The sequence below is a fragment of the Vidua chalybeata genome, chromosome 15 (assembly GCF_026979565.1).
Source record: "Vidua chalybeata isolate OUT-0048 chromosome 15, bVidCha1 merged haplotype, whole genome shotgun sequence".
In the NCBI taxonomy this organism is placed as follows: Eukaryota; Metazoa; Chordata; class Aves; order Passeriformes; family Viduidae; genus Vidua; species Vidua chalybeata.
Window position 1 is genome coordinate 10,844,306 of NC_071544.1, and position 25,373 is coordinate 10,869,678.

The 25,373-nt window shown below is 42.8% G+C and overlaps 1 protein-coding gene across 1 annotated transcript; it reads right to left on the minus strand.

Moving 5' to 3' along the window:
- Positions 1 to 448: 448 nt before the first annotated feature.
- RASGEF1C (RasGEF domain family member 1C) lies at positions 449 to 24,586 on the minus strand. Its single transcript, XM_053956242.1, has 13 exons — positions 24,410 to 24,586; positions 22,679 to 22,801; positions 20,105 to 20,242; positions 15,468 to 15,680; positions 13,321 to 13,395; positions 9,921 to 10,016; positions 8,749 to 8,851; positions 8,569 to 8,648; positions 7,827 to 7,922; positions 3,280 to 3,375; positions 3,008 to 3,131; positions 912 to 984; positions 449 to 516 (listed from the first exon to the last, which is right to left on the minus strand). Exons 1-13 carry the CDS (start codon positions 24,584 to 24,586, stop codon positions 492 to 494), a joined length of 1,419 nt encoding a protein of 472 aa, XP_053812217.1. The 3' UTR covers positions 449 to 491.
- Between the last annotated feature and the right edge of the window lie 787 nt (positions 24,587 to 25,373).

Genomic DNA, 25,373 nt, shown 5'->3' on the forward strand with positions numbered 1-25,373 from the left:
TTTTTCTTCATTCAGCAATGAACCAGATTGCTGTTGTCTGTCTTTGATTTAATTTTACAATCCTCAAAGGTTTAAAGAACTGCTGTCTGAAGCACCTGCTTCTGAAATACTCTTGTATATTTTTGCTTTCCTTTTTTATACTTTTCCATTCTCTGTTGCAGTACCATGATTCTCCCTGCTCCTGGTTTTCTTGCATTTTCCTTCAGAGGTGAAATTATAGCGATCCTGATGCAGTTTGGGCACAGCCACAAATAGTCTGTTTGTTCTTCCTCTCTCTGTCTCATAGTTAGAAAAGCATCATTGTGCACACAGTTCTGTTGATTTCAGTGGATGAATCCAGTTCATCCATCATGTTAGGCAGTCAAAAAAACCCAACAAAAAAACTCAAACAAAAGAAATTGTCTAAATCCCAAACAGGCATCTTTGGAATCAGTAGTGCAAAATGTTTGCGGATTTCTTTTCCTTGACCTACTGCAATAATCTCTCAATCTTCAAGTCTTTCCTAAAATAGTGGATCTGTAAATGTAAAACATAAGAACAGTTTTTTTAAAAAAGCAAATTTAAAGGTCTGAGTTGCTTTAATCACTCTCTTCATATTCTCACTTATACCAAACCATTTCATATCTCTTAGAAGAGCTGTAAACTGGTGAAAGATCCAATTGACCTGGGGCATTCTTCATCTGCATGGGGCTTATGAATGGGTACAGCAAGCTGAGGGTATTCTTTACAGGGAGGATAATTTGAGATTAAAATGAGCTTTTATCAGTGCAACCTTAGCTCTGCACATTAGTTTTAAATAGAAGAGACCCCTCTCAGGGGTCACAGCTTAAATACCTGCACTTCAGAAGCTTTGGTATCAGAGCAGCTGTTTGGAGGTCCTTTAGAAAAGAGCTGATAAAATGAGAGGTTACCTTAAGGATTTCCACCTGTCTTTTTCTGTCTGGTTTTCCGGACTTTCACTTTCATAGGAAGCCAGATACAAACCTGGAAACAGTAAATATGTGTTATTTCCAACAGCATTGGTAACCCCCATCCCTCTGCATTCTTGTATGTCCTTTTGTACCATACAGAAAGAGAAATTGTAAAACTTCATGGTCCCTCAAGCAGCTGGTAATCAGTGGGACACTGATGTTTAGCTCACATTTGAAAGCTGTTACATTAATTTTGATGGAACAATAGAGGAACCCAGAGTTAAAATATGTTAGCATGACCTCCTCATTACAATATTAAGCAGCTGAATGGTCTCTGGTTTTTCATAGAGAGATCTGGGCCCATTTCCTCCATCACAGCACTGCTACTCAGGAGTTACATGAACTTTTTAAAAGAGACAGTGAGAGCTGACACCTAAACGCATAAGCTTTTAAAAACTAAGGATATTCTCATCACATAACACAACTTTATGTTCCTCAATCTTTTTAAAGCTTATGGGAACATGGTATCTTAAATGGATACAAAATACCATCAAGGTAAGAGTGAGTTACAGAAACCAGAGAAGGAATGCAGTGGAAGAAAATAAATCTGTCCTTTTTCCCCTCTGCAAATCTTTACACTGTAGGATGCATTTTATGATACCAAAATGAATCTAGATTGTAGAGTCTCCTCTGCAAAAGCTGGCAGTGCATTAATATCTCACCGTCTTCACAGAATCACAGGCTGTAATTTGTGTTCACACACATTTCCTCATTTGACTGTTTCATGATGCTTTTATTCTTTTAATGCTGGAACCATCTCACCATTCGAATCTGTGCTACAAAAGCATTGTCTTTTAATATTCAAGTGTTGGCCACCATTCCTCCACATTGTGACAAGCACAGTACAGCTGCATTGCACATGCCACTGCTGAATCTCTCTCAGATACCCTCCCACCTTTCATTCAGGGCAGTTCTTTCTACTCTGCACTACCCCTGGGTAATGGGGGAGATTTCCTGTGACTTCTGCAAGGGTCATTTCACAAAAGCAGCATGAATATAGGGGAGGACATGAGGGAGAAAATCTGCATAGAATTAGTGGGTTGAGGTCACTCTTTTTTAGTCCAGTAGCCTGGACTAAACTGTACTCTTACCCTGACTTTCATTTTCTGTCCCTTTAGAGCCTAAAGCAAGAAGAAATGCCTTCATCCTATCTCCTGTTGATACATATTACTTTAATCATATTAATTATTCTATTTTGGAAGTAATTCTTAAGATTTACACAGGATTTTAGAAGCAGTACTTTGCTTTCTGAAGTAGTCTATGAAATAAAAGCTGTCTGGTCTGATTACCTTGGATTAGTACAGAAAACTGCCTATAGAATGAAGAAAAAATAAACCAACCAGAAGAACAGCTTACAGGAAGGTTGCTATAGACAATTCTGTGCATGACAATGTATAGAGAGGCAGCTGACACAAACCAGCATGAAGTGACACATACTGACATGCTGGATACCAAACTGACGAGAACAGAAAAGTATAAAAAGACAATCAGAGAAATAATTTCAGAACAGGGCTTTCATAGCTACAGCTGAAATGAATAGAAAAGGTTTTCTTGAAAATTCTTTTCTGTACATGACACGTCATTGCTGTAGAGGAGGAGGTCAGCTGGACTCCATCGCCTTGAGCTGTGTTTACTGAAGAGATGACAGCACTCATTTGTGAGAGAGATTAGTTCTGGTTCCATCAATCACAGAATGAGTGGCTAAGGGACAGCTGACATTCACAGGAGCCCATGACATGCTTGTGTGGCCTCAATTTGTGATTAAAAAAATAAGGCCACAATGGCAGCTTCCTAGACAGTGCCTTATGGAGAAGCTACAGACAAGAGAAAAGCCATCAGGCAGCAGCTTCATGTGCTAGAAGGCTGTATTTGCAAAAAACACATTGATAGACTGGGCATAAACAAACTGTTTGGCAGGAAAGCCAGGAAACAGCTGGGACTGGTCAGTGAGAGAGATCACCAAAGCATGGATCAGGGTGTTAATTAGTAGTGATGAAGAGAGACCTTTTCAGTGATGAGTGATTGTACAGTCTTACCATCTTCAGTAAAAATGGGAGCAGTGTGCAAGTAGTGGATGATGTTAGGGTCTTGTTCAAAGGGACACTCCACTTGTTTCCATGTTATAAACTCTCCTACTTGCTTAGCCAGTTCCAGGAATTTCTGTAAACATAAAATCATTCCACTTAGATACAATAATATTACCTCATATTCAGTGTTTGATGGTCTGCACTGAAAATAGCAGGCTAATAGTCTCAGATAGTCCTTGGCTATCAGAAAGGGATAGGTAAAAACATTTTTCAGATCTTACTTCAAAGTTGACGTGTCCATTTGGAAGGCGATTAGCACATCCCTCATTCAAAAAATAAATGTCTTTGATCAATAGGCTGAAGAAGGGGATCACAATCTGTGGAGAGAAATGACACAACCATTATCTTTTCAGTTCAGTATTTTCTCTGGATGAAAGAACAACTCAGTTGGGAGAGATGAGAATAAAGAAGTATTAACTTTTCAATGTGCTGTGCACTTGAAAAGCAGTACAGCTACAGGCCAGAAAAGGGGCAGTAGTGTCTAGAGAGACCTTCAGCCACCAGGAGAATGTATGCTGAGATGAAAGTGAACTGTACACAATGTTCACTGAGCACAATAACATGACTAAGAAAGTGCTAAAAGCCCAGTTTATTATCAACAATATCACTGTCTGATGACAACATCAGACAGCAAAGACCAAAATAACATTGCAGAACTCTTCCCTTTCCTGTTGTGTCCTTATAAACAGAGATGCTGAACACACAAATTGAGCAATTTAAACATGGGTGGGAACTAAAGAACCAATATTGTCCCTGGACAAGGAAAGACAGCATAAAATTTGATGACCAAGGACTTGTCTACAAACAGTTAATCAGGACCTGTTTCATTTTCAACAGCTCCATGCACAGCTACCTCTTGAGGCATGTAATTTCCTTCCTGGTGCCTGATTAGTACAACCTGCTTCTCCAAATTAACCTGCAGACAAGAGGATTGAAAATATTAAGCTGGTTGACAGGAAACTGCTAACAGAAGCCAGAGAGACCACTGTAGTTCTCAAAACTAGCCCTGGCCATCATCCAGGGCAGGGTGGCCTATAACAGCAATCCAAGCCTTCCCTCTAACCCATCACAGTTGGGTCATAATTTGCTTTAAAATAAGTCTGGATAGGACTCTTGAAATTGATGGAATTACAAGCAGGGATAAATAAGTTTTATGCCAGATGTTCTACAGCAGAAAGCAGTAGAACAGTAGTAGGATGCACTTCAGCACTCCTGAAGTGCATCCTCAACCTCAGCAGAGATCCAGAGTGAAGCAGACTCTCTCAGGGTCCTTTGTCTCACAGCTCAAAGGGAAAAGAAAGATAACACAAAGGACCAGTCTGTGAAAGCTGACAGTCAAACCTCAGTCTGCCCACCTCTCCAGCAGCGACACTGTGACAGCAAAAGGCTGCTTGGGGGGTTTGAGCTGAAGGTCAGCAGCTGCCCCTGTGAGAATTTTCCTGTGGCAGCAATGTCTGTGTTTTAAACCACCAAGTACAAACTTAACCACCATGAACATAAAAGAAAACACACTGCATGGCAGTGGCCAAATGTCTCCACTGGTCTGTTTGTATATTAACTGAACTGGAGCTTATTAAGCAGCACCAAAGCTAAAGAGCCCTCATGGCAAGCAAGAAAAGCCAAGAGAGCAATCCTTTAGTTAAGTATTTAATGTTATTCCATCTCATGCTGTACATCAGCTCTAACAGGGTATGAAATGGACCCAGAACAGGATTGGCAGCTGTTACTTTCCAGTCTACATGGATGCTACAATGCTGTGATGCTCCAATGAGGGTGAACAAGCCATAGAAGTGAAAACACTGAGGCAAGGAGTCCACAAGCTACTGCCAGTGTGTGTTGTGAAAATGGAAGCCAATTTCTGTTCCAGCTAAATTACCACACCCAGTAAACTTTCAAAGATCTGTATCTCTGCTGGCTTTCTTATGGGACAGCCACAGATAAACTCTGTAATGTCACTGCAAACAGCCATAAGAAAGCCTGGACTGATGCCCCAAGAGCCACTGGGTACTTATCCTGACACATTCCATTGATACAACTCAGGAATGAAAACAAAGCAGAGCCTTATCCTCCCACAATGCTGAGCCCTCCTATTAGGATCAGGTGGAACAATTTCTAGTCAAACTGAGCTAAGTGTGTTTTAGGATTTATTTTCACATTACCCAAACTAGATCAGTCAACCTGCAGTAAAGAATACAACTCACTCTATGTGGTTTGCTTTCTGCCAAAAATGATGATGACTCTGTAACCAGTGTGATCTCAAAAGGTAGGAAGATACAGAGAGCTGGAGCCAGACACTGATCCCCAGCTAGAAATCACTGCCAGGTTCTGTCTATTTATTTTTTTTTTTTGCAGACAGATGTGAGCTTGTTCCGTCCTGCTCCACTGCCTGGGAGAAAGGTCAGCACCATTAGTGGTACTAAACATGAAGGAAAAGCCTTGCTGAGAGGAAAGCTACACAAATGTGGGCTGGATGCCAGGGTAATACAGCTACAGAGCCCCCAGTAAGCTCTGAACATGGCAGAGCTCATTCTCATCTCATCCAAAAGGTGCTGAAAAGACATACCCGAGGATACCAATTCTCTACACATGTCCATGGAATTGCTGTATTTTGGTCACCATTTATTTTCCCAATACAAATATATTACCCTGTATATTTTACTTTCCAAATTTCTGTAGGAAAACCAACAAAAGTGGTTTCAATTATACTCTAATAATGGCTTCATTCCAGGCACTTCGGTAGCATAAAACCTGGGTTAGTGCCAGAAACTCATATTTCTCTCCATTTTTATCCCCCTTCCATGCCATCCAACCCATCTACATGCTGAAGGACAATTGCCTCCTGCAGAAAGAAGAAAGTTAATGAGATCTGACTTGTTCTTGCTCCACAGTATCAGACAGCAACAACACACAGCACTGTGCTGTACACACTCCCAACATTTCAAAGCCAGAGCTATGCAATGAGTACAATGCAGTTTCCCAGTGGAATGACTTAATTTTGGAGCTGTCATAGGTCATTTGACTGCACAGACAAAACCAGACTTGCTTACTGACCAGTACACCCCTCTGCAAGCATAATTCAGTTTGAAGATAAAAATTTTCTTCAGAGCGAGCTTTGCTATGAGTTTGCCAAGAAATAATGTAACATCTTCTGTCAAAAAGAAGTGATCATGCCCTTTTGGATGCGTTCAAGTTCATTAAAACAAATAAATTATAATCTTGCCTATAAAAAGAAACAAAATTCCTTAATCCTACAGAAAGCATTACATGATCTGCTGTATCTGACATTGTAAAATATCCAGTATGAGTAGCTACCAAATCATATCCTGGAGCATTTTCCTGAACTAATGTTCTCTACACAAGAAAAACAGAATATGGGCTTTTTCTGATGTAAAATAGATTCCTTTCAGTCTAATAACCTCTCTGCCATCAGTATTAACCAGTTGGGGGTAGAGATATGACAGAGATTGCTAACTTCACAGGAAATTAAATCAAACAATAAAGCAACTGGTTTGAATATCTATGATGGTTGCAGAAGAGCTAAACTGCAAAAGCATCTCAGACTGACAGGTCCTCACTGCAGTGTGTGAGAGTTGAAAGAATTGCTTTTCCAGTCACACGCATCCAAATGATCTCTCCTTTGCAGAGAGAATTGCTTTTCAGAACAACTCAGTGTACTCCCATTGCAGCTGAGTCAGCCTGCCACCAGATGCTGATCTCATTTCACTGTAAATGCTTTGAGATTCCATTAGCTTCAGCAGATTTACATCAAATTTACAGGGGTGTGAGATTAGCATCTGGCCCGGCTCCTCTAGTGAATGAATACTAAATTCCATATTGTGCTTGTTCATGCAGCATCTACTTTAGTTCTGCCATGCTTAGAGCAGAGATTACCTATTTACGACTATGGGCAACTGCAGTGTAAAACACAAACCTTTTTTCACATACCAAAAAATAAAGAATTGAATGGAGGAATAAGAAAACTAACAAGAAACACATTGGGGCACAAACCAGGAGGATCCTACACTCTAACATCTTGTCAATCTGATTTTTGCAGCATCAGCGACATGTCAGAAAGCTCCACATCTGCCATGAACACTGATAAAACACTTCAGTTCTTGCTCACTGAGATGGCAGCAACAACTAAATGAAATGAAAATTCACAAGGACAGAATATCACCCCAAATTTGCTGCAACGGATTTAGACTAGACTCCCTTGCAGACTTGTGGTAAATCATCTTTCCCTAATATAAATGGAGATCCACATTGCCTCCTCCATTGCTGTGCCCTTTGCTCTCCATCTCACCTCACACATCACACAATAGGGGCTTCTGTGCCAGAGCCTGGGGCACAGTTGTAACAAAGCACAGCTCCACCTGCGTCTGCGAGGCTCATGCTCCATCACCAAAATAAAAGTCTTTTCAGTCTGGAATACCTGTTCCATCAGGTTTATCAATCTAAACAATGTGAATTTTCCAGGAATGTAGAGACACCTGCAGAGAAGTTCTCCACGCTGTGAGTCCTGCCCTCTCTAGCCCTCCCAATGTCTGACAGCAAGTCCACATAGATTTGCTTTGATCCTATCCAGACTCTTTCAATAACTTTTTTTTTTTTCACATTTTACATTTCTAGTTCCATCTTGAAGCACATGGGCCTTGCACTGGTGACCCATGGAAGGGAGGAGAGCATCTGCATCAAGTGCTGGAGCCACTGACTCCCAGCAGAAATGCACCTGCCCATGTGGAGGTGGATGGTCTGTGCTCACACCCACCTTCTCCCTGTTGCTGTGTGCGGTGAGGGACCTGTGGGCAGCCCCCCGCAGCGCTGTCCGGTAGTTGTAGAAGTTGCCAGTTGGGTCCATCTGGTGCTACATGCACAAAACAACACACATTGGTTAGAAAGTAGCCTGGGCTCTCTAAAGACAATTTTACACTCAGTTGTAGCAAACCATGAACAGAGCAAAGCCTCCATCTTCAAAATCCAGATGTCTGCGGAACCCCATGCACCAAGGATGCAATGAGAGCTCTACAGCCCATGGCTGTTTATACCTTTGATATTTCTACTGACAGCTTACTGAGCTTTTATGTGAAGAATAAGCGCTGCACATTCCATGTGTGCCAAATCCTGGAATTCTCAATACAAAATACAACTTTGGGTCTTCACTCAACCTCCAAGGTATAGACTGGGAGCTTTACATTCAGCATTGTGCCCACGGCCAAACAAAACATGCATCAGTAGAAGCACTGTGGTGTGTATATAGGTTCATACTTTGGGGTTTTTTAAATTCTTCTTATTTATTTGAGTACTCTGAATTCCCTCTGCATATCATCAGATTTACAACTTCCTCACTACACCTGGCATATTTCAGCTTAAAATCAGGCTCTCTGCCTGTGAAACGTGTCTCCAGACATCTCACACCTGGATAATAATATAAAATTCCCAAACAAAAATATCCTGAATATAATTCAAGCAGTGCATCAGGATTTTTTTTTTCTTTTTTTTTTTTTTTTTACCTCCAGAATAAAAAATTTGGCTGTTTTCACTTTTGACCAAGTCTTCTTTAGCCTGGAAACTGGACTCATATTCATTCCAGCTATAAGTGAGAGAGAAAAAAACAAAGCCATTGATAAGAGCTGGGTTTCCTTTTTCATCTGTGACAGCTGATGGAAGACCCAGTTAAAAGCTGTACTTACAAATGATTGCCATCAGTGAATTAAAATTCCCTATGTTAAAGCACTCTCGGGCAACGTCAATGAAGAATTCGATGACTTGTGCTCGCTGTTTCTTTTTTGCAGGCTGTAAATTAAAATAAATGAGTATCTGTAATGAGCATATGCAGAATTGGAGGTCATCCTAAGCATTTGTTCCATGCATAGTGTGGCTTCATGCACAGCTTGGGCCATCTGCTTTCAGTCACTGGCCCTAATTCTGTTCCAACAATCCAGTGGATGCTGGCAACCTCTGAAATCAAAGCTTTCACTGCAGTGACACTGAAGAAATTCACGACAATTCCCAGCCCCAGTGACTGTCTCAGGGCTGGAACAGGCAGCCCAAGCAGCCCTGAAGCAGAACCTCAGCTCCCTGCTGGCCTCCCTCGAGTCAGTGGGCTCATCAGCACAGACTTCCCTAAGGGCAGGATTTCACACCCCTCTAACAGCAGCATCTTTGTCTCAGAAAGAGCTTGTTTCATTGCATTAATCCCTTTCCCCTCTTCTGTCCCTTTAGCAACACGGCCAGACCAAATGATAGCATTTTAAAAACACATTTTAATTGGACTGGAATCACCCTATCTTTTCCAAAGATGATCTTCAAATGGTAATTCGTATGTGTCACAGGCGATACTGGCTCTTAAAACTATTAGTATTCCTCCCTTCCCTACCTTTTTCAAAGAGGAAAACATTAATTTCATTTTGATGGGACCAAGTTAAACAAACTAAAACCACTACAAGTTAAGGAATAACAGCCACAACTACACTAATGGGCAGCAGGACGGAGTCATGCAGTGGGAATTCACACACACAGCAGATCTTTAGGATGACAGATAACAAATACGGCTTTGCTGGCAGAAATCTCACAGGATAACTCAAGGCATTTTTTCCTCTCTTTTTCCCTGCAGGGTTCATTATTCCACACTGTGCTTCTACTACATCAAGAGAACAGTGCATTCCCCTGTGTGCCACCACCTCTGTTTTGCAATATGTTTGTCATTTATCAGGTCTCTTCTGCAAGTGCAACACTACTAAAACTTACCATCAGATGCTTAGCTGGGTCATAAGAAATAAATCCCCAGGACTGCTTATTAATATAAAATTTCAGAGTGGTACTTCAGGTATGTGGCAAAATGTGGCACATACTTGTAACTTACCATGCAAATTTCTGTTGCTACGAGATAGCAGAGTCTATTGAACCATTTCACATAGGCCTCAAGGTTACTTGTCTTCTTCTGTTCACTGAAACAAGTCTGGGGGGAAAAAAGCACAGAAAGATATAACTGTGTTCCAGTCAGTGACCTGATCAGTAAGATAAATACTGCACAAAGGTAATTACTGGCCACATCTCTCTCTTGCTCATGGAAGGCTGTGCATTTAAGGGCCCCTTTAAAAAAATCCTGTGAATACCTGGGTGTGTCACACTGCACAATTCACACTGGTGTCCAGAAAACAGCCCCATTTTGCCTGCAGCAAGTGTTCACTGAGAGTCTGCACTGACCCTTGTTCACTGGGATATGAACAGCTGAGGCATTGCAGGATTCTGACATCAACACGGACATGCAGACAAAATAAGACAGGCACAGTCTTCCACAGCAGGCTCAGTTTGTGACTTAGATTCCAGGATTTCCTCCACCTCAGCAAATAAAATCACCCACAGCCCTTTTCTGGAGGGGAGGGACCAGAATTTAGTGAAGTGTACAAGAGAAAAACAAGGGAAAACACAGTTATGGTTGATTTTTTGTGGAAAAAACCCACTATTTTCCTTAGTGAGTTTTCAGAAAAACAGGTTCTTAGCAACCAGCTCTGCCTGCATGGCTGTGTCTGAACAGGTCACTTACATGCCAGAGGCACTTCACTGATAAGAGCCGTTGCAAGAAGCATATTTTTCACTTATTTATATAAAACTTAACATAAATTCCCATAACTGATACAGGCTATGTGAGCAGATACTTGGCTGAATTCTTCCAGTTCCTTTGATTTCAGAGGAGTGATAGGGCAGTTCACACAGCCTGAATATGTTGCTTGGGATTGTAAGAATTCAAGTGCTTTGCCCAGCTTTAAACTCTTAGACAATCCATCTAGGACACTCAGCTCTCTAAAGTTCCAGAGATTTGTCTGAACATTCAGTACCATCCACTAGAGGGTACCAGAGAATACTGATTTTTGTTTTATTAGTACGATCATTTCCCAGAGGTACCATAAACACACGCCACTAAGAGGAAAATCATAATACATAATCCATTAATGGGATCACCCATATTATGTAAGGTAAACCAGTGACTAAGAACCCCTTTGGAAATGTGGCTTAATACAATTCCCAAGGTAACTCAAAGTAAGAAAATATTCACCTGTGATTTTGTATACAGACGTGTTTAGGTACAGAAATCACAGTACCATGCTATGGAGGAGCAAAGCCTAACCGGACTGAAATTCTGAGCCACTTTATGAATAGACTACAAACACAATAAAAGTGTATTTTTAAAGCATTTCAAAAGTAAATGTTAGCAAGCAGCATGTAAATATCAAAAACCCAAAAGGAACCCAAATCAGCCCCAGTCTGCCATAGCAGCTGCTTTTCATGTGCTCTGTTTCTTGTTTCCTATTACAGCAAAAAGTACACAAAACCCAGGTTTTGGTCTGAAAATAGTATTTCCATCTCAGAACTGTTGTCCTGTGCCAGGGCATAAGAGCCACAGCTAATAATGCAAAACTTGCGAAAAACGTGCAACAGTAAAGCGGAGACAGACTACTTTTTAAAGGTTAAGCTTTATAAATGGCAGCGATATTTAGCACCTCCCAAGCATCTTCCATCTGCAGCTCAGAATGCTTGATAAACATTCATAAGTGAAGCCTTTTGAAGCCCTCACACAAGAAAGATGTTTAATACGATCTCCAGCTGGAGGGAATTCAGACCTGAGCCAACTCCCTGTGTTTGACAGGGATATTCTTCATGGGTCAGGGAATATGACTCCACATAAGGTTTGCGCTACTTTGTCCAAAGATGTCCAGAGAGGGGCAAAGGAGCTGGGGAAGGATATGGGACACCGATCTGAGGAGCAGCAGCTGAGGGAGCTCAGCTTGGAGACAAAGAGGGGGAAACTTCTTGCTCTCCACAGCTCCATGGAAGGAGATTGTAGGGCAGGGGGAAGTTGGTCTCTTCTCCCAAGTAACAAGCAGCAAGACAAAATGAAATGCCCTCAAGTTGTGCCAGAAGAGGTTTAGAAAAATTTATTCACTTAAAGGGTAGTTGGGCACTGGAACAGGCTGCCCAGGAAAGTGGTGGAATCACCATCCCTGGAAGTGTTCAAAAAATGTATGGATGTGGCACCTGGGGACATGGTTTAGTAGTGGCCTTGGCAGTGCTGGGTTAAGGGTTGGAGTCAATGATCTTGGAGGTCTTTTCCAACCTAAACTATTTTGTGACTCTGTGTGCAATGCTCTCCCCGTGGGCTATATCTTGGCACAGAAGCTTTTCTAAATCAACCACATAGAGCATGAGGAAAAGCTCCAGACTATCCCCACTGTGATCAGCCTTGCTGACTTGAAGCCCAGGTGGCTGAAATCTCAGTGTGGCTGGTTTGGTATCTTGTGTTTCTGACACACATTTTCTGTCTTTGAGTTCCTTTCTAAGGAATGTGATCAATGCCCAGAATACCTGGAACTCCATCTCTGCCTATTTCCCTCATGCTGAAACAAACTGCAGAATTTCCACAAGTCCAAGGAGAGGAAAGGGCCCAATGTTTCATCCATCCATCCATCCATCCATCCATCCATCCATCCATCCATCCATCCATCCATCCATCCATCCATCTACATTTTCACCATTACAAGCTATTTTGGTGCTCTTTGTGCAGCACTACAAACACAGGTCTTCCTGGTACCTTTGGCATTCAGTGAGGAAATTCAGCCATTGATGTATGATCTCAGTGGGAATGTATATGCAGTTCAGGGCAAGAATTTTCCACCCTTTCTTTTCAGACAGCATGTGAAATCTCTGACTCTCCAGCTGGGAAGCCTCTTTCCTTTTTGAGCCACTCACTGAAATGTTACTTCAAACCTCAGGGGAATCAGTGGAAAGACTCCAAGTGGCTTTCAAAGCCTTTGGATGAAGCCCTGATGAGGCACTCTGTTCCCTGTGGTGCTTTGGGTTATTGTGTAGAGAGAGAAGAGTTGATTCATGACGCACTGACTCATTGCTGTGGTGTCTGGGCACACACTGAGGCCGTTACATCACATCCCGAGCCTTTAGTGCTTCACCAGAGCAGCAGACATTCCCTGGCTGTGTACAGCCACAACCATCCGTCCCAGTCAAAGCAGCCTGGGAGGAACAAGCCCAAAAGCACACCAGGGTGGTGGCCAGTTTGTCACCAGGGAGGAATGGCAGTGACCTGCCAGTGACAGCTCTGCCAACAGGTTCCCATCCTTGCCATGACAACACAGGTCACCAGCTGGCTGGCCCATGTCAGCTTGTGACTCAGGCCCTGTCTTGGGGACCTCGTCACAACTGGACAAACTGTGGTCACAGGAGACACTTTGTATGTGGACAAACCATACCTTGGTGCCGTCCAGAGGGTCCTTATGTACAAATGCCTGCACAAACTCCTCAGGTCCAATGTGACTTAGTCTTTCCTGTTGAGGGTAGGGGAGTGGGAAGAGAGAGGGAAAAATAAGAAAGCACCCCAGAATATCTTTTGTTTCTCTTGATAAAACAGCATCACTTTCTGTCAGCTCTGAGTGGTGTCACTGAACTGGTAGACAGCCAACTAACTGGACATTAAAATTCATAACAACAATTAGAACTATGTCAGCAGAAAGATGAAAATTAGAATAAATACGTCTCATTACTGACAAGCCACAGTAAGAGTCCCCTCCACTGCACTGGATGCACAGGGCTTCATCTGGGAGCCAGCAGACATCACTTCTGTTTGGTGCTCCCTCAGACCTGCTGTGGTCCAGCATCACTCAAAAGCCAAATTGTTTGCCAGGTGTTACAATGGCAGTAGTGCTGTAATCTGGAGTTCACAGCATCCCTCTGCTCAGCTGCCCACACAGGGCTCTGCCCTGGCTCCCTGCCCACTGACCCTCAGGTGCTGCCCCAGGCTGGTGGCTCTGGGTCACTGGCTAAGGAAGGCACTGAGGATGCACGTGACACATTAAAGGTTTTGCTTACACTGGAGAGTATCCCAGGCACTAAGCAAAACAAGAATAAAGTATCCAAATCTCTCTTAGTAAAAGAGAGGCCACCTCCAGCAGCTCCTGAAAAAACGTGGCAGCTCCAACAACACAGTGACTTTCCCGCTAGGCTTTTCACTCTCTTTAAACATGTTTATTAGAAAAATAAATATTTTCAGTAGGTTGTAGGCCACAAAGGTATTTCAGAATTCCTACAGTCCAAACTTAGAATACTCAAGCAACAATAAAATAAATGGTAATTCTGGTCAAGGCAAAATTTTATGTCTAGTCCTATGCTTTTTCTCTAGGCGTCTCACCTTAGTACTGATAACTGTATAGGGCTCTTAGTAATCAATAACTGTTTTAAATAAGTATCAAATAATTCTTACTAACAAATAAGCATCAGACAGTTTCAGTGCATTTGATGCATCAGACATAGCAATGAAATATAAGGTAAAGAGAATTTATTACAGTACAGTGGAATTAAACTCTCTAGCTGCTTCTGTTTTAAAAAGGCAGTGATGCCTCAGTTACAGGGAATTTCCCCTTGGAAGACAGCTGTGCTGTGGAAGAGGAAAAAAACAAAAGCAAGAAAAAACTCCACGCAAAAGGTCTTCTACTCTCTGGCTTAAGTTACATAAAGCAAAGAAAGCCAAAGCGGCATGTTCTGAAAACTATCCATTCCACTTCCTGAGAAATGGAATATGAACTATCTTCAGAAATCTGAAGGCTGATTTCCTAATGCTCACTCCAATCCATAGTGCATTTCATGTTTTGTTTTTCCATCCTTCCCTTGAAGGATGAGCAGAGTCCACAGGACAGGCAGCAGGGCACCAGAGCAACAAGAGGTCTGCAGATGGCAGCAATGTTTTCTGTTCTCTGTGCACATCCAGGATGTCCGTGGGGAGGACCTGACCCTGGGAGAAGGGTGTGCAGCACAACAGCACATCCAAGGAAGGTTTCAGCACTGCCATTTTTCACACAAGAGCCTGTTTGGGAGCAGACTGCAGCCCAGCACAGGGGGGAACAGCAGGAATTTTGGGGGGGCACCTGCACACCCTTATATGTCCATGCACAAAGTCCCAAAGGGAAGAATGAAAGGCACATCAGACAACCCACTGCTTTCTGTATCTGGAGAAATGGATTTGAACTGCTAAAATTTCTTTCAAATTTATAAAAGAGTTAATGACCAGCCATTTCAATAGCACCTGCAGAGCTTGTGGGGCTCTGAGCACCTTATAGAAGTGACATTCCTGGGACTTGACTTTGCTGGGATAGGATTCTCATTTCACAAATAAGCAAGCTGAAGTACAGTGACCTGCTCCAAGCTGCACAGGGACACTCTGATACATAGTTTGCTTCCCAAGCACCTCTTAACCTGTCAAACCCTGCCTCCTGCTGCAGTGCTGATACAGCATGGGATATGCTGCAGCAGTGCAGACATTTTTTGGTTATGTCTGGAATACTTAGCAACTGATGGCTTAAAATAACATCTCTGGCTGCAGAAGTTGGGAACCATTCCCACTTACCAGCTCCACATGTGTCAGCTGCTGAGCCAGGGTGTAAGGGTCACTGCAGACGCTCAGGATTTCTCTCTGAATTGATGGAGGTTTAGTTTTAAAGGCAACCAGCTTATCAGAGACAGCAGTACTGATCTTGACAATCCCTTCTTGCCCATGGCTGAGGGTTGCAAGCTTCTGATTCAGGGCTTGCAAAAGCTGATTCATCTTTTTCCAGTAAGCCTGGAGAGATAGGGAGAGAAACATAAGCCACCCAGAAAACTCGACATAGGAGTGGTTTTTTTTGTGCTGACTTTTGCTTTCTGCAAAATACTCCTAAGCCAGCAACAGGTTACCATTTTATCTCCAACAAGCCAATTTCAGTTGGCTTAATTACAATTCTGTGCTCTGGACACAGAGACTGCAGTCAAGAGAGGCAGGACTGGTGGGTTGGGCTGGCACTGATACTCCACATTTCTGCCAACATCAGGTTCAAAAGAGAGGCAATGCTACCACATGAGTTACTGCAGCTTTCTGGAGCACAGCAGCTTTTGGTACCTATCTTTTATGTCAGCTACATTTTGGCTGAGAACTCTACCTGTCAATGCTGCTTTGTCAACTCTTATTTATTAGGAATAAGAAATGTTTCTAATGTTATTTCTCCATCCTTTTGACCTGAATGCAGAAGAAGCTCGCAGCTGCTTGCTACCCAGCTGGAGTGGCTGAAGCATTGTGTAGCTTTGAGTATTTAATATCCAAATGTTAATTGCTAGTGAAGGAAGCTCATATTGTATTCCAAGCACAGCCATGTGCTCAGCAGGATCATCATTACCAACTTGCCCAGGTTGTTCTCAGAGCTGGAGCAACTCTTTACAGACAGTAAGTGGAGTCTCTGGCCATGGAGGATGGGCAGAAAGAAATTACTTCAACTGTTCATGACTGACGGATGCAGACATCACAAAACTGAGATAACAGAATTGGTGGATGGGTTCTAAGGATAAGATTAATTGGAAATGTCCTTGGCTAGACTGTGGCTCACTACAAAGAACAACACACCTGTGTCATGTCCCAAGCTAGATGCAGCTCAAGTGAGCCTTTGGGAAGTAATCCCATAGTTTAGATCCAGCCTTGCCTTCAGAGTTTTGTGGGCTGTGGATAGTGTTTAGTGCTAGGCACTGACAGCATTCATGCTTTAAGTGTTTAAGGAAGCAGAAACCAGAGTCAGTGCTCTTCTCAGCTGCACAGAATCCAGTCTGCACACTGGAGATAGCACCTGCTCCTGCTTCACAGTGAAGAACAACTTCTCACATCTACTCTGTCTTCATTACAGGGTATGAAAGGCTGGAGACCTTTAGAACATCCCAAGTGCTTCAAGTTTTGCCACAACACTTTGTAACTTTTGCAGCTTTTCTAACAAAAGTTTCACATTGCTCTCTTGGACTCACATTGCTCTCCTTTCACTTAAGGAAGATGCTCTCTTGAGCTGGGCTAGAACATGTACCAGATAAACAGGATAAGTCAGGCTCATTTTGTAAAACAGAGCTGTTAAGTCTGAAATGAAGCAAGTACCCAGAAGGCAGGGGGGACATGTCTTGGACAATGACAACACACAATGTATTTGGAATCAAATCCCAAAGATGGAGTGAAAATTGACTGAGGAAAACCCCACTCCTTCAGTTTTTATTTGTTACTGATGTATATTAGGTCCAAGAAAGGCCTTCTTCATGTAAATCCTCAACAGATGGATACACTTTTGATTAACAAAGACTGTTCTGGACCAAAACTACTGACCATCTAAATATTTCTCTGCTTTACATATAGGTGTGTTTGCAAATCTCAACACAGCTTATGAAGGAAGCTCTGTGAACACAGTGTGATTTTTTAGTGAAAACTCAAATAGTGACATATTTGGCATTTTGTGAACTTATTTTGTAAATGGGAAACTCAGTTTTTGGGGGGTGACGGGACAGCACTGAAAGCCAAGACTTCTAATGAATAAAAAACATCTGGCTAAAAGAACTTGGCTGTAAACCCAGCTCTTCTTTCTAAAAGGAGTTTGGATGAAAAATCTTGGACCAGCCATGTCTATGCAGTATCAAATTCTTCATAGTTTGGACAAAAAGTCAAAAAGCTGAATAAAATTGCTTGAAAGACAAACATATTAGCCAGTCTTTCAATAAATCTTTATCAAGAGCTCTAGTTTCACCTCATTTTGTAGGGAATATGGCACAAAAAATAAATATAGACAACAGTAAACCAAAACTCAGGTAAGCCAACCACCTAATAAAGAATGAAAAAAAAGAGACACACTTAAAGGACACAAACAATTACACAGAAATCAGAGCTCTTGAAGAGACTCAATGGAAATCAGTTGGGTGCACCCTTGCTTAGAAAGCTTTTCTGTGCACATTGAGAGAGAAATCAACAAAAATAAAAAATCCTGCTCTTGCCCTTCTAAAAGCCTTTCCTGCCTTCTTTAAACTACATCCACTAACTGAAAACAACATTGTCCATTACCTTCAACGTGCTGGTAATTATCTTGCCACAAAGTGACCCCCCACTGTATAGAGGCTGCATGCTGGACTTATCAACCAATTTCACTTCACTGCCACATTAACAGTCAAAAGAAGCACACTACTGTTTAATATTTAAAGAAAATGTTTCGTTCTTAACTAGGAAAGTTCCTCTGAAGACAGCAGGCCTCAGCAGGTGGCTTAGGAGCTCAAATTTTAATTAAAATTTCTAACTCTAAATGCAAATCACAGCACTTACTAAGAAATGCTTCTCAGCATGGACACCTTTATAAGCACATCACAGCCTTTAGAAAGTGGACTCTACAAAGAACAGGAGCAGACACTGCAGGGGAAAATCCTGCACTGACCTACATGGGCTGGATGACATCACAAATCTTTCAGTCTTTAACTTCTGTGGTTCACAATGGGAACAAGTGTCTTCCAAAAAACTAATGGTCACCATCACTCTTCTGTGCTGTCCCTTAAAAAAAGGAAATTTGCATTCGGAGGATATGAGCTGTTTCTTAAATTAATTATTGATTTTGCTCAGGCATAATCACTTGCAATTACAGTGCCTAGTAATATCTGAAAAACAGTGATTTGAAACTAATGTAGTCTGAGGCCCCCCAGGGCACCCACAAGGATTTGTACACAGCTGTGCATGCTCCAGAGCAAAGGTGTGCAGTGCTTGCTCAGGTTAGGCACATAAACGACTTCTTTGCATGCAGAAAGTTGATTGATAGCATTTATGATTCTTCATCAGGGCAGCTATGGCTGTTAAAGAGCACATGCTAAGTCCCTGTTCTCCACCCTTTGGTCCCTTCTCTCCAGTGGACACAATTCTGGTGGGTCTGCATGGGTTTCCCTCACTTCTGATGCTGAAGGGCTGCAAGGCATCTTTTGCTGGCCAGGAGCAAGTGCCTCTCTTCCTTGAGGGAATTCTACTACTCTGGTAAATGGAACTAAAGCCACTTTGGCTCTTTCTGAGTTTTTTTGTTGCCTTCACCTCCACCATGTTTCACAGCTTCCCTATCTTACCCCTTCTCTCCCATGGGCTGCCCAGCCCAGGCAATCAATCTATGCCAGCCCACAGCTCCCTGGAAGTGCCAGCCCAATCCAAGAACAGCTGTTTCCATTTATGGCATATTTCATGTGCATAGGAGAGCCCAATTTCAATTAGCCCTGCTAATTCCTTCTGTCCTCTCTCCACTCTTCTCTCTCTCATCCTTATGGGTATGTTCTTGTTGTTCTACTGGACTGCACCCCTCTGTGGCTTAAGGCCAGGCCTTCATGTAGCCAGTGGAACTGAATTTTTCCACATCCCATGGTTAACCTAGAAGTAATTAAAGACTCTCAGTGTACTATTTGCTTATTACTTTCATGAATTTTGTGGTCTTTTTAATGTTTCCGAATTAATTTGTGGGGTTTACCCACCTGAATTTGCAAGCAGGTCTCCCAGAGGCTCCATTCACTGTGACCCACTGTGCCACACACAGAGCTCACATATTTGAACACCAGGACCATACAGACCTCTAGCCCAATTCTGTGCTCAGCAGGCCACACACAGCTGTCTTCTGCCACCTCCCTGCTCCCAGACAAGCTACATGTCCATTAATATTAGTATCTTCTTTAAATATAGGGACTTGGATCCAGAAAAGCTGTGGATGCCCCACTCTTGGAAGTGTTCAAGGCCAGGTTGAACAGGGCTTGAAGCAGCCTGGTCTAGACGAAGGTGTCCCTGCCCATGGCAGGGATGTGGAACAAGATGGTCTTTAAGGTCCCTTGCAACCCAAAGCAGTCTGTGATTCTGTGATTGTAACTTGGGAGATCACAGCTCTGCTGCAATTTGAATTGGCACCAGCACATTCAGTCTATGTATGCCTTCACATATTCCTTCTATAAAATGGGAATGTTGTTATCCTACAATTCAATGTGCAGAAGATAAATTCCTATGCTCACTGCTCCAGGAGCACCTAAAGAGAGATGTGGCTTTCAGGGAAGATACTGCAGGTTTTTACATGATTGGAGAAAAAAACTCTGGAGTATCCAAGAAAAGGCATAGAGCAGAATGCAGAAAAAAAGAGGAAAAGGAGGAACCAAGTGGTAAAATGAACTTAATGTATCAGCAGAACATCCCAAGTCAGGCATCCTCACCTCATCACATGGAGCTATCCTGTGAATCATGTCTTTGAGATGGCCAATCATCCGCTCTTCCTGAAAGTCATATGGGAATGTCTCTGTCCACTCTGTCAGCAACTGTAAGATTTTGGGTCCAAATTTTCTGATTCGAGCCTGAAATGCAAACCATTGAATGATGCTCAGGGACTGAAACATGTTTACTCATTAAAGTCTCTCACTGTGTGTGTCACTGAACGTGGGGCCAGGTTTTCAAAGAAGGCATTTGTGTTGCACCTGCAAAACCTGCACACATGCATACAAAGAGTGTGGTGCACAAATAATACATTTTGGCATGCAAAATGTACCAGAACTCAGGTGCATGCACAATTGCCTGTTTTACATGCAGATTTAAGTATTCTGCACATGCAATTGGCCTGTTTATGGTTGGAAGGACATTTTGTTGGTGCAACCTTTATACCTTTTTTTAAAACATCTGGCCTTTTTGCTGATTCGAACCATTTGTTCTTCCCTTTTGTACTTACAACCCTTCTATATTTTCATCCTTCTCTGAAAAACTGCAATGAATTTCTTGACCATCAAAGAGGTTTTTTTGCTCCTTTGCTTTCTGGCTGTATGAAAAAAACTGCTTAGTGGCCAGTGGCAGATGCACATTGAAGAAAAAGATGAACAAAACAGCAGCACTTTTGTAACTTTACCTGGGCTGCTGGTAATGTTGCTTTCTTCCCACATGAGCTCAAGGTCATGATGGGACAAAGACACTCACACAGCATACAGCTGATGCCCACTTCTGGTGGAGATTTATCTGAGGATGTGGCAGTGGAAATAGTCGGGATGGGGCAAGGAGGGAAATGCAGGGAATGGCACAACTGGTGCATTAGTGTTATCTCATAAGACAGCCAGTGTGGCTGCTCCCAAAGCTTTCATCCTCTGTTATGTGAAAAAAAAATGGTGTTAAAAAACAAACTGCATTTTTATTTACAGAAAACACAGACCGAAACAAACAGCCTTCTTCTGTATCCCCACGTACTGCAGCTGAAGTGTACCCTGTAATCAGGAAAAATTATACTCTTAAGCTCCCTGGCTCTTTGTTTTTCAACCAAGGTGGTCAAAATGCATATTTCAGCTTTCCACCAACAACAGGTTTCAATGAACCACATCTCTAAAAATAACTGCTGTCAGCTAGCATTAAGCTCAGGCTCAAAGACCAGCAGGTGGCTGCTAAAGGGAAAGCTTTATTGGAAACTACAAAGGTCTGGGGAGACATTTGCTCCAGCTGTGTAAACTGCATTATGAATTGATGGAGAGGACTTTGTGCAAGTCACAGGACATGGGATGGCAGATTGCTTGTGTACAAAGTTTCAAAATCAGCCCCACTCTCAGGAACACAAAATCATCTGTGTCCCACCAGCCCTGTATTGCTACAACACCCAGGTGAACTTCAGGCAGATAAGAATTCTTCCTAGTAAGACAGTGTTTTTCATTTCTTAAAAGTTTAATGAGCAGCAAAACTTTGCAATGCTCACATTTAATCCTCCTAAACTTGTATCTGTCGTAGAATTGGAGATTTTGTTTGGTTCACCCCATACAGATATTTCTATTAACACTGACTGTATGGGTAACCCAAGTCTGGGATTGCTGAGCATTCTGGAGAATGGCTCTTCACAGTGAAGGCAGAGCTCCTGCTACTCATGGAACCAGCTGCCTGTGCAAAAACAAGCACATGGCCAGATGTCGGTGACTCAGTATTTGATGCCAAACTCACAGTTTCAAAACTGGAAAGCCTGATCTTGAAAACCATTTCAGAATTTTGGGGTTTCTGGAAATTTCCAACAAATGCATGTTCTGTTCCCCTCCACTGCTTTGAAGGTGCATCTCCTGCTCCAGATAACATACCAAACAAGTGTTCATCAATGCAGCAAGGAGAGCTTGGGCAGAACCCAGCACTGAGCAGCATCCATCACCCCTGCACTGTCTGTGGCACTGCCAGAGGATGCACATGTGTTGCTCTACACTCTACCAGGCTGCACAGTCCCTGGGGCAAAGTGGGAAGAGTGCTGAGACAGGAACAGCTTGGATTTTCTCGTTCTGTTCACCTGTCAGGGCCCCACTGCTGCTCCTGCCCATTCCATTGGTGCTGCTCTGAGGGCAGAGGGCAGGAGGGTGGTGGGCACCTGCCCCCTGTTACATGGTGCTCAAAGTGACAGGAAATATTATTGTACCAAGAGCAAGAAAGCAAAGGGGCAGAGACATAAGTAAAAATGGCAGAGAGAGTGGTGTGTGGACATCTGCACTTGACAGTGTGTGAGGGTCATGTCCTACCTCCTTGCATCCTGCAGGCTTCCCCAGAGCCTTAAAGAAGGAAAGTCACCTGGGGAGACTGAGACAGGGGGAAAGGGAAAATTAGAAGATTTGAAGTGACTATTGCCTGAAGCATTGCTCTCAGACATGGATGCCTCAATGTCAGGATCTCAGTGGAAAATCCTTTATGAGAAAGATTCATTCAATCTAAAGAGAGGCAAGGGGCACACACCAGAGCCCCAGAATCCTCTACCCATTGACAATACCTCACATTTTTGTGCATAAACTAACCTTGTCCAGCACGGGGTCATCCAGCCGCTGCTGCTCAATGCACTTGTGACAAACTCGGGACAAAAGCTCATGGGGTTCGATGAAGAGTCTGGAACTCAGCAGGAATGTAAAGATATAGGCTTTCTGCAGGAGAAAGACAAGTAGAGCTACTGTAAGCAGTCACACAGTGGGTGATATTGACTGTAAAGGCCCTGAACTTCACAGTTTTTCATTTCCACTTGGCAAGACCTTTTTATCTAAAAGACATAACAATTCCTGACCCTGAATATGGAACTGGTTACACTGGGCACAGGAGGCAGCAGCATCTCCTTCCTCCACAGCATCCACGTCCAGCCCTTGGCTGCCTAAACCCTGGGCAAACACCCAGTGAAGAGAGCATGCAGGAGCAAGCCCAGGTACAGGAGACAGCACAACCAGGATGCTGGAGACAGTAAAGCTAAATGGGCAGGAATCTCTGTGTTGTACTGGGTTGGGAGCTGCAGACACCCCCACATCAGCCACATCTCGCTATTGCCCTGCAGATATCACCCAGCCTATTTTAAGCAATATTTCATTTTTTCTATTAATTCCCCATATTTCATTTCTATCAGCCAAGTCATATCATATGCAATTCCACATCTGTGAAGCTGTGGGCAGGTCTGTTGGATAAATCCTTGGATTTTTCAAATTATTCCAGCAGTGAATTTAAAATACATGCATGAAGTCTCAGTTGTTGCATCCTGACCCCTCCTTGCATCCTTGCACCTGAATTATCTCCTTTCCCTCAGCCCTAGCCATGCTCCCAAGCAGCAGGTATAATATTACATATCATACATTATAATGAAAATCTCACAGCCTGATCTGTCCATTACCTATTTTTATTGCCTTTCTGTTCCTTTTTTTTTTTTTTAATTGAGATGCTTCTTCATTGCTTATTTTTAGCTGATCAGAAACTGAGCTCCAGGTAATTTAAAACATGCTGCCTGCTCTGCATTGATAACTTCCCCGGTCTCCTCAAGTACCCAGAAGTCAATGCTCCTCTGTGCTTTGAAATACAAGCCATGGAGCTATATTAGCACTTAAAAGTCTTCCAGTCAAACTCTGTCTGAATTCCACTGAGGATGTGCAAAATCCAGGGAAGTCAATAGTTTGCAGGACCATAAGCCTGCTCCAGTTTAGATCCTCACACTCTTGGTGAGGAAACACTTAATTTCCACTGGTGGAGCAAGGATTAGTATCTGGACTATGCTGTCCAGTGACTGCAAAGTTGTGAATACAATGCCAGGTAAATTAGAAACCCACCAGAAGAAGCATCTCTGTCATCACTAAGAGAATGTTCTGTACATACAGGCAAACCTGGATGACTTCAGCAGCCACTGAAATTCAGCTAATTTAGTCCAGTTCAGACTTGGAAGCTTTTTGCTTCAGTTTTCCTCTAAACCTCTCTGGGAAGCATTGCTATTTTTGAAAAGCTCCAACTGCTACGTCACTAATTCATCACCAAGACAGCTCCCCCCACACCCTGTTCTCTTATTTAAAGGCAGTATCATCTTTGGGATCTGCTTTTTCATGGGAACAATTATAGAGCAGTGAAATAGCATTTAAAGCAATGCATCAATTTACCAAGCTTTAATTGTATGCAGCTTTTAAATGAGCCCTCTTAATTCAAAATTTAACACATTTGCACTTTTGCATAAAGTGCTGCCCCAATTCATCAAAATTAAACCATTTATTATACTGTGAATTGCTTACTTCAGGGTAGTAATCAGTGGTAGGTATCAGATGCTGGATTAGAGCATCCAGAGATGCTGAGGTAAGGTTTCCATCCTGGAAGATCAGTCCTCCTTGTTCACCTTCTTTTGAAGTATGTAGATGAGGGCTGAAGCCACATGGGGTAAACATACTGGTAGAACTCAGCGTTTGGGGCATGCCTTCCTGCAACAGAGACAGGGACAAGATCCATCAGATCCACAGCCACATCTGTCTTCTGGCTGATTTGAACAACACAGCCACTAATGAGAGCTTCCTGTTCACAAAATTAACGTGGTCCCTTCTCGATAACCTTTCATTGCTGGCACTGGCAGATCATGCCTGCAATGGGCAGAGCACAGAAAATGGAACATTTTGATTTATGCTTTTGGGACAGAAAATGATGGCAGGCACTTTGGGCTCCCCCCCCAATCAAGAGTGTCTGTGATGATTCCCTTTTCACTCTGGGCCATCTCTGGTCAGGCCCACACAGGAGAGGAGAGATACTTGGGACTTAAACCTCAGCAGGTTCCTGAACAGGATGAAGCGGTTTGTTTGAACCTCTGCCCTCCTGAGAATGAGGCAGGGTGAATTTAGGGTGTGAGGGAGAGAAAAGGGGTGTCACCTAGAGCTTGCTTGGGGTGGACCTAGGAGAATGCCCTGTGGCTCCCATGGGACAGCAGAGGTGTCAGAGTGAGTGAGGAGATAGGAGCAGAAGTCAGCTGGGGGAGGATGGAGAAGTTAAGGGAGTTGGAGGAAACAGAGAATGTGGGAGCTGATGAAGAGATTAAATAGCAAGGAAAAGAGAAATGAGGAAGAGTGAGAAGGCAGACACCTGAACTATATTTGGAGCCTGAAGTTAGTCAGTCCTAGATCTATACTTAGGTACTAAATAAATGTTTCAAAGAAATCCTGAGCAATCATCGCCTTTGCTAGCTCTGCTCAGTCCTCAGCACTTCTGAAAAGG